This window comes from Pan troglodytes, chromosome 8 (assembly GCF_028858775.2).
Source record: "Pan troglodytes isolate AG18354 chromosome 8, NHGRI_mPanTro3-v2.0_pri, whole genome shotgun sequence".
Taxonomy (NCBI): domain Eukaryota; kingdom Metazoa; phylum Chordata; class Mammalia; order Primates; family Hominidae; genus Pan; species Pan troglodytes.
In genome coordinates, this window is record NC_072406.2 from 20,044,347 (window position 1) to 20,059,814 (window position 15,468).

Here is a 15,468-nt window from a genome sequence, read left to right on the forward strand (position 1 = left end):
AATCCCAGCACTTTGGGAGGCCAAGGCAGGTGGATCACTTGAGGTCAGGAGTTCGAGACAAGCCTGACCAACATGGTGAAACCCCATCTCTACCAGAAATATAAAATTAGCTGGGCATGGTGGCGCACGCCTGTTATCTCAGCTACTCAGGAGGCTGAGGCAGGAGAATCTCTTGAACCCGGGAGGTGGAGGTTGCAGAGAGCCGAGATAGCGCCATTGCACTCCAGCCTGGGCAACAAGAGCGAAACTCCATCTTTAAAAAAAAAAAAAAAAAATTTTTTTGCATGTATTTAAATGTGCATGTGCGTGTGTGCACACATGTATGAATGGGTGTTTACTGCTGGGTTGTTACTGTTAATATTGGTTATTTGGTATTTCTGTAACCAAAGGGACGTGTGGTAATACACTTTATAAGGTACAGTTGAAATATCAGCGATTAGTTAGTGCTAAGAGTAGGCTGTTTATTTTATTTATTTTTTGAGACAGAGTCTCACCCTGTCACCCACGCTGGAGTCTACCGGTGCTTGGTTGCCATCTTGGCTCATTGCAGCATTGACCTCCCGGGCTCAGGCAATCCTCCCACCTCAGCCTCCAGGGTAGCTGGAGACACGTGTCACTCTGCTTGACTAATTTACTTATATATGTACTTCTTTTTTTACGTATATACAGTATCTCACTATGTTGCCCAGGCTGGTCTCAAAATCCTGGGCTCAAGCATTCTCCTGCCTTGGCCTCCCAAAGTACTGAGATTATAGGAATGAGGCACTGTGCCTAGCCTGGTTAAGTGTTTATAAGAATGTCAGTATATTATTGGAACCAATTAAGATTCTGTTAGGAGAAGCTACATGAGAAAAATCAGTTCTTTTAAAGAAATGATAACACAATAATATAGTATCTAACATATTTTTTCACATCAAAACAATGAATTGTAAAAAAAACTGAGAGTGATGATTTCAGATATTTTTCCTCTGCCTCTCTGTGACTTTCAACTGTCCCTCACTGTTAAAGTTTGTCAACCTGTGACATCATCTCATGCAAACACTTAAAGATTAAGCGAGATCATGAAAACATGGGTTCTTGGTGGAAAAGCAAAAATCTTATTTGTTCTTTAGAACTTGGTTATAATTTCTTTATGAAGCTGCCAATTTATTCACAAAGATCACTGGTGTCATCCACCCCCCCCTCAACTGGGAACCACTTACAGACTGTTTTGTGTGGTGTAGTCAAAGGATAAGAATTGGCTTCACACCAGCCCACTGGGAAGATGTCCATGGATTCCACATCAACAATGACCTCTGGAACAGGAGTCTGCAGCCCTGCATGGGAAGAAGTTGAAACAAGAGGTACAAACAGATCTTACCAACAAAGAAACAGGAGGACAACAACAATAGAGCATCCCTAACATGGGGAAAAACATTCCTTTATACATTAAAAAACAAAAACAAAAACAAAATAGCAATATGGAAGAGACGACTTTAGAGGAGTCTTTAATCTTATCACAGACACAATTGCTTGAAATATAAAAAGGCAGGAATAAAAGGGGTTCAGATAAAACGAAGGTTTGGAAAAAGAGAGATACTCCGCCCTAAAAGTAAAAGAGGAAGAAGGACTGTAGGAAAAGATTGGCATCGGAGCAGGATTGGCTGAAAGAGAGAACAAGCATCCCCCTTTCCTAAGAACAGCTCTGGGGTTAAGGGAATATATCGGAGCTTGGGGTGGGACCTCAGGGCCCACATCTAAGCCTTCATGATATGCTCCACCTAACACCAAGTAAAGGCAACCTTCAATGAAAGAAAGTCAAGCATCACAGCTAAACGGAACCAGTCAAACTCAAAAACAAGGTTTATGAGCAGTGTACATGGACAAGGCCCTTCTCTAGGAAACCTGTCAACTTATCAGTTTGGAGTTACTTTGTTTTGAACTCAGTTTGTGGCCTGTAGACTTTGGCTATGTCATAGAAAAGTCACTTATGTAGCAATGTCTAAAAGATCCCACTACAATGTGGGACCTGATGACTATCACATCCTATTTCATAATTACAGTCATGCCTTATGAGGACCTGGCTTCACAGCCATGAAACTCTGAAAAAGACAAGAAGACTGGATTTAACAGCAGCAAAAGTTTCAAGGAGCTCTGGCTACGGAGAGAATAAATTTGGAACTAGTTAAAAGAAGAAAATTCGACACCAAATCAATAGTTAAGAAAAAAACACTTTGAACCAGGAATCAAGAGATCAGAGCTCCATTAATAGACGGTGACCCATGGACTCTGACCCCTTAATCCAGCCCTGCTTGGTTTCCTCATTGAGAACCAAGATGAAGATAACACAGTGGCCGGGTGTGGTGGCTCATGACTGTAATCCCAGCAGTTTGGGAGGCCAAGGCAAGCAAATTGCTTGAGCCTAGGAGTTCAAGATCAGCCTCGGTAACATGGCAAGACCTCATCTCTACAAAAAATACAAAATTAGCCTGGCATGGTAGCATGCACCAGTAGTCCCAGCTACTCAGGAGGCCGAGGCAGGAGGATTGCTTGAGTCTAGGAGTTTGAGATCAGCCTGGCCAACATGAAGTAACCTTGTTTCTACAAAAAATACAAAATTAGCCTGGCGTGGTAGTAGGCACCTGTAGTCCTAGCAACTTGGGAGGCTGAGGTGGGAGGACTGCTCACGTCTGGGAGGTCGAGGTTGCAGTGAGCAGTGATTGCACTATTGTACTCTGGCCTAAGTGACAGAGCAAGACAGTGTCAAGAAAGGAAGAAAGGAAGGAAGGAAGAAAGAAAGAGAGAAAGAGAGAAAGGAAAGAAAGAAAGAAGGAAAGAAAGAAGGAAAGAAAGAAAAAGAAAGAAAGAAAGAAAAAAAGAAAGAAAGGAAGGAAGGAAGGAAAGAAAGAAAGGGAGGAAGGAAGGAAAGAAAGAAAGGGAGGAAGGAAGGGGGAAAGAGGGAGGGAGGGAGGGAGGGAGGAAGGAAGGAAGGAAGGAAGGAAGGAAGGAAAGAAGGGAAGGAGAGAGAAAAGAAAATAACCTGGTGAGCCCCATTACCATCCAAGTCATCTCATAACATCTGAAGAATTCTGAATCACATCCTCCCTCCCCACCAAAACCATAACTTCACGAAGCTAAATGCCAACAACCAAACACAAAATGGTCCTAAATCTGGTGCGAGCTCCACTGGCTCTGACTTTTCATCGTCAAGTAGACATGGTGAAGATGGAGTATGTTACTTGCTAAACGTGGGGTCCCAATTTAGAGTTAAGCCAATATATTGGTGTATCTCAGGTGCTCTGAACATGGACAGCAGGTGCTTATACACACATACTATCACTGTCATTCATCATTTTGAACTTTTGATTGGTTTTCAAATCAATTATCACCACTGTCAGTCTTAACTTTTTAAATGTTTAATTCCCCTGTAATTTAAAGAATATAGAATTTAAAGGAATGCTAGAAGGTTCACAGGGCTTATTTTTGAACAAGGTTAAATAAATAGACATTGTTTCTATCTAATATTGTAAGACTTGACCAACATTTAGCCTAATTGCTAAAGGAATCAAACAAGAAAGAATATGTTCAAAACAGACAAAACGTAAAGAGACTCTCCCCAGAGGCATCCAATGTGGAAGTGCCTCTGCCTGTCCTGAAGGGTGTGGGATTGATTCCCCAGAGTCCAACAAAGCGGGTCCCCGGGCAGGTTCCTGGTACACAAGGTCATTTTCTCCTCCGCAGACCCAAAGAGCATTTGTTTCTTAGCTACTCAAACATTTTGCTAACAGGTTAGATTCCTCTACTAAATATATTTATATTTCCAGATTTGTATTTAGCTACAAATAAGATTTTCAAGGTCATTAAAAGTAGTACTTCAAAAGGAAGCATAAAAGTAACTTTATATTGGGAGGCTGAGGCGGGCGGATCACCTGAGGTCAGGAGTTCAAGACCAGCCTGCCCAATATGGCAAAACCTCATCTCTACTAAAAATACAAAAAATTAGCTGGGCATGGTGGTGGGTGCCTGTAATCCCAGCTACTTGGGAGGCTGAGGCAGGAGACTCACTTGAACTTGGGAGGTGGAGGTTGCAGTGAGCCGAGATCACGCCACTGCGCTCCAGCCTGGGCAACAAGAGCAAAATTCCATCTCAAAAAAAAAGAAAAAAAAAAGTAACTTTATGGCTTATTCCTTCCTCAATTACAACTTTCATCTTCCAATGTTCTGCTAATTCAAACATCACATCGTATTACGGCTTTAATACATACGCTTCAGTACAATGTATACATTAGTATATTGCTAGGGCCATCTTTACCATACTTTAGAATCCTTTGATCGTGTTTCCCATTCAATTAAACAAGTATTTATGAGGTCAGATGTGTTGGCTACCTTTCCCTCAAGAAGGTTACAGTTCTGCCTTCTCCCACCCCAAATATATCCCATTAGGGCATCTATTAAATAAGAACTGATGGAAAAGTCAGTTATTTATCACCTGGGAAAGTGTTTCTGACCCTAAACAAATCCCATTCTAAATAATGGGTACCAAGTTCTTCATTTCCCTTTACCAAACTTATGAGTCTACATTTATCTGGCTGGACTCAGACTAATTATTTTCCAAGACAGAAGACCCAATAGCATGCAAAATAATCTATTAAAAGAATGTCCACAATGCTTCTCCTTGATTATTTGAGGACTGCCAAAAGTTCATAGGCAAAGCTGAATGTTCCACTGAAGACCTTTATCATTTTATAGAAAAATCCTGACACATTGCTTCTCGGCCTTTTGGCTAAGATCAAGCGAAAAATCCCCGACAAACAACACAAGACCATGTTCAATCTCTTGACTTTGGCTAAGATGCATCTGGTCAGTATGGATTCTACTTGTTTATTTTTATCCAGAACCTTCGTCTCAAAAACCATGAGGAAGCTTAATTCCCCATCTATGGGAAAGCACTTAAGTAAATCTGGGTATATCCATATGAAGGAATATTCTGCAGCTATAAAAAAGAATCAGACACCTCTTAATATACTCAGATGTACAGATCTCCAAGATGCACTGCCGAGTATAAAAGGCAGGGTGCAGAACACTGTGCATATATAGTATGCTACCATCTGTTTAAAAGGGGGAAATAACATATATTCATACGTGCATAAAATAAATCTGGAAGGAAATGCAAAATACTAACACAGTGGGTGTCCATAGGGAAAGGAACCAGTTGGCTGGAGGCCGGGACACAGGAGTGGAGGGAGAATCTGACCCAAGATAAACCTTTATGATTTTTTGGCCTTTGTGAATGAGTTACCGATTTTGCAACCAAGGCCTCCACAATCACCACCATTGTAACAATACAACCATAGACACCCAGAGAAGAAAGTAAGACTCTTATACATAAATACGGTATTGCCACAGAGGTCAGGTTAATGAGGGGCCAATTACCATGAAGGAAAATAAAACTAAACAGCAATCAACATTTCCGTTTCTAAGAGAACGAAGACTTTCCGTACTCACAATCTAAATTCATAACAGATTTCTGAGAATCCCTTTGGAACCTTAAAGAGTTCTGCAGCTTGCTACCCCCTTGTCCCCGGTTCAGCAGAACACAGAGGTCTACCTGGTGCTCTCACTGCAACCACACCACGGCTCCACCCAGCCGATGACACAGGGGACTGTAATCGAGACAGTGACCTATGCTACCCAGAGCCCCAGGATGAAAAAGAGAGATGCTTATGGCTTGGGAGGACACCTGAGTGTCTTCCTAGGAACACAATTCTATCAAACTCCTAAAATTATGTAATTACTTCACTCAGAGAAAATCACAGGAGAGAGCGCGAGCATGCATGAGCTTGGGGTGAGAGATGCCACTGGGCAGCAGAGGCAGGAGGGACCCAGGGCGAGGGAGGCTACAAGCCCACCACAAGGAGGCAAATGGGTTCCACCTCCTTCAGGAAGAAAATCGGAACAACTGCTTCAGCTCAGTTAAAGGCTGGAATCAGAAGAAGGAAAAGAAGTATTTAAGGGAATGCGTTAACCTTGCCTAATAAATGTCCCCACTGAAAGTTAAAGGGCATGGCAAATGCTGACAGGCTTGAGTGTGAGATGAACAGGCAAAACACCAGCAGAATGCAAAGCCGGTGTGAGTGCCCGCAAGCAAGACCTGGATGCTGGAAGCCCCACCTGCCCTCTGGGCGTGTTCCCTTTGCAGATGCCTATCAAGAAGCCCAGCGCGCAGAGCCTCCCTGGGTCAGCTCTGGAGCCGAAGGCCTGGGAAAACAAAACCAAAAACAAAACCAAAAACGGTGGGCGAAACTGGTGGCCAGGATCAAGGTATCATAGGAAACAGGCTGAAGGAAACGACAGAAATGGGATTAGACGAGTATGTTGGTAGGGGAGAAGGGGAGAGAGGAGAGAGACCCACACAGTAGCAAACACAGTGCTTACTCCATTCCAAGCGTTCAATCCTCACAACAACCCTAAGAGATAGGGGGTGTTTTCATCCCCATTTCAGAGATCAGTAAACTGAGGCACAGGAAGAAATCCAGCAGCCGGTAAGTGGCAGCTGAAGGATTTAAACCTGGGCAGTCCAGCTCCAGAGCCTTAGAAAGCACCTGGGGTGGGCGGCTATCTTTTTCCTTCCTCGTTTTTATTTCTGGGTGGGGGGGTATGTGTCTAGCATCTGTCTCCCTCCTGTTAGGGCCCCATACAGTTCTTGCAGAATTCCCACCATGTAGTAGCTGTTGCCTGCTGCTACAGGAAAAGCCAGGTCAACCCCAGACCTGCAGGCAGATGAAGGCAGGCTTGGGACCCCTTCAGTGAGAACGTGCTCACCAGGAAGTCACATGCACCACAATGGCAGCTGGAAAACCTGGACTTTGCTATGGTTCCTGCTGCAGAGCCTTCTGGAGAGGCGATTCCCCGGCCTCTGGTCAACAGTCTTCCCAAATCATTCCCAATGGACTTATGACAGCCAGAGCCAGTCCTGCTGCTGGCCCCCAAAACCTAACAGAGCACCAGCCTTCCGAAGAAACACCTGTGGCGGGATTAAACGCCTCTTCCCCGAGACAGCTCCTGTGGGTCACCTGCTTTAACTGTCTGGAAAATACTGTTGCTGTATTCTCATCTGCTGAAGCAGCTTCTCCCCCTAAGGTTTCCTACAGGCCATACTTCTTCTTTGTAAAGGTTTTAAAACCACCCACCCTGGCTTGAAATGTAATTATTTTCATGTTTACATGTTCCCTTCTTTCAATTTTGCAAGTATCTCCAAAATGCATAGTAACTACCTGACCTTTTTTGCCAGTTATGGAAAAACTTAAGGGGCTGTGTTCTGCACCTGGTCCCCTAAACATACAAGGTGGGCTCAGACGGGCTTCTCTGAACAACACCATTGTTCCACAGCTGGTCCCCTAAACATATGAGGTGGGCTCAGACAGGTTTCTCTGAACCACACCATGCATTCCCCATTTGACCTACTGGAGTGCTTTACAAACTCTAGGCTGCATGAGAAACATCAGGGGAGGGAGACTTTGCAAATGCAGATTCCCAGAGACACTGCTAAGGGACTTGGAGGCACTAGGTCTGGGAGAAATGTGCATTCTAATAGGACCCCGTTGACTGGGATGTGGAGGGCAGTTTGCTGGAACTCAGTCAGTCAGTCATAGAGACAAACCAGTCAAGGAGTTTCTGAATTTTAGCTTCCAGTATAAAGGATCTCACTGTCCCCAAATTCGGTTGGCCAAACAGCAGTTCTTAATGGACTGCTGTGTCTTAAATCGCTATTTCGTTTAGGAATACACATTTTATTTCTTCCTCATATCTACTCAGCAAACACTGAGCAAGCAAAGTGCACAGGACCGCCTGTAAAAACATGGTGCTTTGTCAGGTGCACGGAGAGGAACAGAGCCCCGTGGGACAGTGTCCAGCACCAAGAACCAAATTAGGAGGCTTGCAGACACAAGTGCTCCTTTCAGCTGGAGCACAGGCTCCCGCAGGTGGCAAATCTTACAAGAAAAGTGCTGCCTAATAATACTATCAGCAACCTCCATTTACTAAGTAATGACTACTACGTGCTAACATGACTCTTACACTCTATCGATGTTCATCCACTTGCCACCATCCTATAAGAGACTCTATCACTAGCTGTTTTATACAGCTGTACAAATAAAAAAGATTTTACACTCAGAAAGTGCCAAGTTCACACATCCAGGAAGCATATGTGCCTACAGAGGATGGGTTGCTGAGTGTCATGTTATGGAATTTAGTCTCTACTCGATAGCAAAGACTTGCAACCAAGCCAAATGCCCATCAATGATAGACGGGATAAAGAAACTGTGGCACACACACACCATGGAATACTATGCAGCCATAAAAAAGAATGAGTTCATGTCCTTTGCAGGGACATGGATGAAGCTGGAAACCATCATCCTCAGCAAACTAACACAGGAACAGAAAACCAAACACTGTATGTTCTCACTCATAAGTGGGAGCTGAACAATGAGACCACATGGACACAGGGAGGGGAGCATCACACACTGGGGCCTGTCAGGGGGTGGGGGTAAGGGGAGGGAGAGCATTAGGACAAATACCTAATACATGCGGGGCTTAAAACCTAGATGACGGGTTGATAGGTGCAGCAAACCACCATGGCACATGTATACCTATGTAACAAACCTGCGTGTTCTGCACACGTATCCCAGAACTTAAAGTAAAATAAAAAAATTAAGAAAAAAAAAAGAAACAGACCTACTGTGTATTAGGAGGAAGGCAATGCCTGTATTTTACAGAAATAACCTCAAAGCCCCATGAAGAGGGCAGAGACAGCAGGTAGGAGGCGGCTGAAATCACAGAGCCAGGGAGGAGGGCCTGAGTGCAATGTGGGGGCCAGAAGAGGACAGGCGGAGGTCCGGACTGAAGTGACTCATGGGTTGTGGGGGTGGTGGTGGGAGGGCAGGAATTACTGTAGAGTTTCTAACTTTGAGGATGCCGTGGCTTCCGACTTGGGTGAATAACAGCATCATTCGTCAGCCAGGATGTTCACGGAGAAGAGCAGAGATGGGTTCTGACGGTTCTGCCGGTGAGTTCTGTTCTGGAAATGCTGCTGCCATGTGGAGATGTTTTGCAGGGGATGGAAAGGGAGTTGTGAGTGTGAGGCCATGGGCGCGGGCACTCAGATCCGTGCGCGAGGCCATGGGCGCGGGCACTCAGATCTGTGCGCGAGGCCATGGGCGCGGGCACTCAGATCCGGGCGCGGGCACTCAGATCCGTGCGCGAAGCCATGGGCACGGGCACTCAGATCCGTGTGTGATGCCATGGGCGTGGGCACTCAGATCCGTGTGCACAGTGTGACCGTCCAAAGCCACAGAGAAAGACAAGGTCACGCTGGGCACAGATGGCTGAAGAGCAGGACTGGGGGATTCTAACCTCTACATCTGAGAAAAGCAGAGCAAAGAAGAGGCCAAGAAAAGTCATCTGGGGAGGAGCTGACGGTGGGAAGGGAGCCAGCCCTGCCACCCCAGGACTGTGCAGAAGATGGAGGAGACAGAGGAGCAACCAAGGAAGGGCAAGCATTGCCACGAGGAAAGGAGTGGGAACATCCAGAGACAGAAGTCACCAAGGGTGGTAGAGAAACATACTAAAAAGAAAACATCACGAGTAAAAAGCAAGAAACAACCAACCAAAGCAGGAGATGGAGAATATATGCGATCCTTCTTAACAAGAGGTTAAGAAAACGTCCAGCATCTTCCGGCCACCACTCTTAAGAACACAGGCCACTGCAGCAGGTGAAGAGAGGACAGTGGCCCTGCCAGGTTGGGGAACTTCCCCTGTGGGTTGCTGTGTTGCGTTCCTGTCTTGGATGCTGGGTACAAATGAAGCAAGTGGAGAAGGAAAGGCCAGCATAACAGCATGAGTTCAGAGAACTAACCCACCTCCACCAACCAGTCAGATAAATGGGAAGATGCCACCGGACAATTCCAGAGTGACACATTTCTTAAGATGGGCAAAGGACAGATTAGATTTATTCCTAAGCTATCACTGCTTCTTGTGTTTAAATACCTATGAGGAAATACTACGGACTTATGGGATCCCCACACTGCTCCCCAAACACACTTGCAGAAATCAGAAACTACACACGTAGCGGACCTGCCTTGCACGTAAGTGCTGTGCTTGTCAGTGTGGAATGTGAAGTTCGTGGTACAAGGAGGCAATTCCTGAACTCCAAAAACTTACTGTCCAAAGCTGTGCACAGCACAGATTCCTAGCTTGATACCTGTAGGGTGTGTTTTGTCATTATTTATTTTTTCCACCCATTCAAAGCACAAAAACACTAACTGCAGATTCCATGCCTGTTTTAATTTATAACAGGGCTCCCCAGTTCAAAACTGGGTTTTATTATTCGCACTTTAAAGCTCTCTTCAACAATTTCTGCAGTGGTAACAACTGAAAGAGCTAAATAACTCAGAAGTAAGGAAGTCTGCTTGTCTTCCTAACTCTTGTGACATGAAAGGCATTTCTGCCTCAACTAAAAGGCTAAAATACTCAGCACTAGGGAAGAGAGAGCTGATCACATTCCTTCTAAATAGGAGGAAAAGTGTATGAATCATGATGAGAACAAAAACAGAGAAAACAGGCTGGGCGTGGTGGTTCACACCTGTAATCCCAGCACTTTGGGAGGCCAAGGTGGGCAGATCACTTGAGCCCAGGAGTTTGAGACCACCCTGGGCAACATAGTGGGACCCCCATCTCTACTAAAAATACAAAAGAAATTAGCCAGGTGTGGTGGCACGTGCCTGAAGTCCCAGCTACTCAGGAGGCTGAGGTGGAAGGATTATTTGAGGAGTTTGAGGCTGCAGTGAGCCGTGATCACACTCCAGTCTGGGTGACAGAGCAAGACCCTGTCTCAAAACAAAACAAAAATATACAGAACATCTTCCAAATGTTTCCTATGGTCTTGAACCTGTTTTAGGGGATCTCCATAGATTAATTAATGTTGCAATCATCTCCTGAGGCAGGGGTTGTTTTATCCAACACTGTACATGGGGGCTCCAGGGCACTGCTCTGCTCAACCAAGCACTGGAATCCCTCCCTAGGCAATCGGAACCTGGGTTCACCTGCATGGCTCATATCCGTGGAGGCAGGGCCCCGCAGAGGCAGCACAGAACCCTGCAGGGAGGAGAGTCCGCTGCAGGTGCCAGAGGGTGGCTGGCCGATGAGTTTAAGCCCACTGACTCAACTTCATAGACATCAGGGCCTGACCTGCTTCCCTCCTCCCTCCCTGCTGTGTTTGGCTTGAGGGTCTACTAGGGATGGCTCCCCGTGCATCGAACACAGTAGACAAACTCGCTAGGCGGTATAGACCCCCGTGGGATTGTCTGTTCATCCCAGCCACCGGGAGCAGCTCAGTGCCTAAGACTTGAGCACATTCTCAAGGAACCAGGTCCAGCACAGAGTCCCTCTCTGGCTCCTGAGAATTTCCTCTTCATTCTCTCTCTTGGAAAATTCTTCCTGGAAACTCTGCTAACTGCTTTAATGCAAACCAAGCCCCTGCTATAAGTAATACCATGATTGCCATTTTAGAAATGGGGAAACCAGGGCTTAAGCAACGTGCTCAAGGCCACAGGGCCACCAGGAGCCTGCGTTCACACCTGGCACTGCCTGGCTCCAAATTGCTGTGACTGCAGCCGACCCCGCTCCCATCGCAGACCGCAGATCATGGTGACTGATATGGTTTGGCTGTGTCCCCACCCAAATCTCATCTTGAATTGTAGCTCCCCAAATTCCCATGTGTTGTGGGAGGGGCCTGGTGGGAGATAACTGAATCATGGGGGGCAGCTCCCCCATACTGATCTCGTGGTAGTGAACAAGTCTCACAAGATCTGATGGTTTTAGAAGGGGTTTCCCTTTTTGCTTGGCCTCATTCTCTCCTGCTGCCGCCATGTAAGACGTGATTTTCAGCTTCCGCCATGATTGTGAGGCCTGTCCAGCCATGTGGAACTGTGAGTCCATTAAACCTATTTTTCTCATCAGTCTTGAGTATGTCTTCATCAGCAGCATGAAAACAGACTAATACAGTGACTCAAGTGACTACCGAGCTAGCTTGCTGCCCCCTCCTTGCCAGTGCCCCATCTGGCTAGTACCCCGTTTGCTTCTAAAAGTCTCCTCGTTTAAGCAAAGTTTGTGGTCACCGTCCCCACATATCCTGTAGCCTCTGATGAGGGCCTCAGTGTCAAAATTCCTGCCACTTCCTATGCCTCCTCACCTGGAATCCCCATCCGTATCTTAAAATGCAACTGTTGCTATTCAAATCTGTCTCCTTCCAAACCTGTTCTTCCTCCTCTGTGTCCCTAGTCCTTTTAATGTGTCCCTGGGGACACTTCCAAGGAAGCCAAGGGATCAGGACCAGCCCCTCTATCAACTAACTCTTCAGTCCTCCATTAACAACAAGCCACCTACAATTTAATATTCTTGCCAATAGGTGGCCAGGTCTATGAGGACCAAAAAGACAATATGGTAAATTATGATGAAAGTAGATAAACATAAAGCATTATTTATGATTGATAATAAATCTTGTAAAAGGCCATTTTCAGACAAATCCAGCATGATTTGACTCATGTGAGGTACTTGAAGTCATCAACTTCATAGAGACGGGAAGGAGGATGGTGCTGGTCAGGGGCTGAGGAGGGAAGGGAGACTTTAACGGGGAGAGAGTTTCAGTTTTGCGAGACGAAAAATGTTCTGGAGATGGATGGTGGTGATGGGTATATAACTGTGCAAATAAACTTTAGGCCACTGAACTGTGTAATTTAAAATGACTAAAGTGGTAAATTTGATGTTACATATATTTTAAAACCATTCTTAAAAATGAAAAATTTTTTCAATAAAATATCTCAATGAAACCACCCAAAAGTTCTTGTCAGTCTGTTGCATTAACTGCTAAACGTGAGCTAGAAATCTACTAGGTCTTATTTGAAGTGCAATGTAAGTGGCGCGCAGGTATATATTTAGCCAGGTGTCCAGGAAAAATGATTCTGAGAAAGAAGACTCCAAAAAAGACACTAAGGAAGACAATGCAAGCAGGCGAACCTTCTTCTGGGCTAAAGAGCTAGGAGAGCACACCGAACTGCTGGACCAATGTATTTGTCCCGTAAAAAAAGGACTGGAAATGAATAGAAAGTCACTTGGTTTGTAGAAAGGCAGAGCTGTGAGTGTGGGAGCCAGTGTGTGCGGCCATAATGCTAGAGACCTCAGACTGAAAGTAACTTGTCTTATATGAACAATATTCACAGTTACAGACATGATGACCTGCAGCAGAACACTGACCTAGGAGAAGGCACTGCCTCCTTTCCGGAACACTGGCCCCATCATCATCAGTCACCCTTGCTAACTGCCAGTGGTTTCTGAGAGCTTAAAATTCTTTTCAAATATGCACTTAAAATGATATTACATTAATCTCATGTAGTTTATTCATTGCTCCCTCTTCAACAACAGCCCCTTTAGAGACATGTAAAGAATGAATCAACTTCAAGAGAAGTCAGATATTAACTAGAAAGAATCATTTTAATTACCTAAAAGTGGTCAGTCTAGTGTTGAAAAGACTTCAAATCAATTTAATGCACGAAAATAACTAATAAAATTGTTACAAAGTACTTTATAAATTTAAAGTGTCAAATGAATGGCCTATAATCGGAATAATCATCATTAGACAAAAAAATTTAACAGCCACAAAGTGACCATGATGAAACTCTATCATTTTATTCCCAACATGGAGGAAAGGAAACACTAGATAGATAAAACTGAAATAATGAGAGCTAAGTGCCATTAAGCTGTCACTCTGTCACTCTGAAAGGTCAGTGTTCAGTAAGGGCCAAAATCAAAACCAAAACCAAAATTCAAGCAAGACCCAGGAAACTGACTGGAATTTTACTTTATTTGTATGCAATATCTTTTGTAAGTAATGAAAAAGATGCATGATTTTGAGCAATAATTACAGGTAATATACTATTCAACAGATAAGACTCAACAGACTGTTTACAAACACTTTTTAGAACAATGAATCAGGTCTGGAAAAATGGTCAATGTATATTTTCTGATCTGTTTCCTAACACTAACTAATTTTCATCACTACCCAATGAAAACACTCTGGGGAATAAGAAAAAGATCGGACATGAGCTGACTTCTATTTCTTTGCTAGAAAATCAAAAATCTGTATTCAAAGAGAACAGGACAAAGAAGAAAATACTGCCCAAAATGTTAAATATGCACTAAATGTTGTTCATCACTCTTTTTTAAGATGTGGGAAGCCGTAGGGTCTGGTGAATTAAGCAACAGAGAAAATGTCAAGAGCAATGGAATTGAACCCTAGGCAGATCTTAATAGCTTAGCTAGTTTCTCCACCTATAAAAATCAGGACACTCTTACTGCTGTTTGTGTTAGGTAATTAACAGTCATAAAGCATGCTGAAAGTAGAAACTGCTAAATAAATAATGACTGCCAAAGAATTTTAACCATAACGCGCTAAGTAATAAGGATAAAACATGGGCTTTTAACTTGACCATTTTTGTTTTCAAATTAATAATGCAAACAAGAGTCCAATCTTGTTAAGATGGCTCAGCATAGTGTTAGATAGCAAGTTAAATTTAGTCATTACAAAGTACAGAAGGAATCTTGCTTCTCCAAGAGCAGTTCACCCAACTCTAGGTGGAGCTGTGAAAATAAAGCCATGTTCTATTCCTGTAAGCTACAGAAATGTTACCACGTTGCCTGTGTCTACACTTTCGTGAATTCCAGAAAGAGGCCATTCTACTTGAAAACCTACTAAGCAATCAACTTTTTGGGAATTTCCATTTATTTCACATTGATTTTGGAACCCTAAACTTCAGTAACGTTTTAAACAATTTTCTGGGAATTGGCAACACAATGATGTCAGCCACAATGACTGTTTTCCACATTTCCCAATCCCCTGGACTACATATGTATGAGATCGTAGGCTTATTTAAGACCTTTGCAGACATTTTATAGATGCATGGTGAGGAAATAAAAATGGATATCTGAGCACCAATTCTATGATTTTCCTTCTAAACTCTTTATTCCAATCATGGTATTGAGTAAGTTGTAAGATTTAAACTATGAACTAGGAGAGCTAACTTTATTTTACTATTCATATCTATTCATTTTTGCATATATACTTAAAATAACTACTGAGTATTATGAAATCCTAGGAAAAAACCCAAAGAATTATAAATCACAGAAAGATGGGAAAGTCTTGGAGATCAAATCCATTGTAATTATTTATCACTGAAAACCCACCACCTGGAAAATATGGTTTTCTACTTAAATATAAAGTCTGATCGGGCTTCTGTTCACAAAATACAGCATTCTGTGAATTTTCTTGCACCTGTAAATACGCTATAGCTATAAAGGCTAGTTTCAACATCACTGAACAAACAAGCCTAAATTCTGTTTATCAGACATGTGGGGAGAAGTCATCCTCCAGGTACTATT

At 43.8% G+C, this 15,468-nt stretch overlaps 1 protein-coding gene across 11 annotated transcripts in view; it reads right to left on the reverse strand.

The window, feature by feature from the left end:
* The window catches only part of SFMBT2 (Scm like with four mbt domains 2), a 254,614-nt gene that overhangs the window by 46,217 nt on the left and 192,929 nt on the right, over positions 1–15,468 (reverse strand). For all 11 annotated transcript variants that reach the window (XM_063780421.1, XM_063780426.1, XM_063780429.1 and 8 more), the window contains one exon: positions 1,203–1,316. In XM_063780421.1, the coding sequence (XP_063636491.1) occupies positions 1,203–1,316 (114 nt within the window). The remainder of the gene's footprint in view (positions 1–1,202; positions 1,317–15,468) is intronic.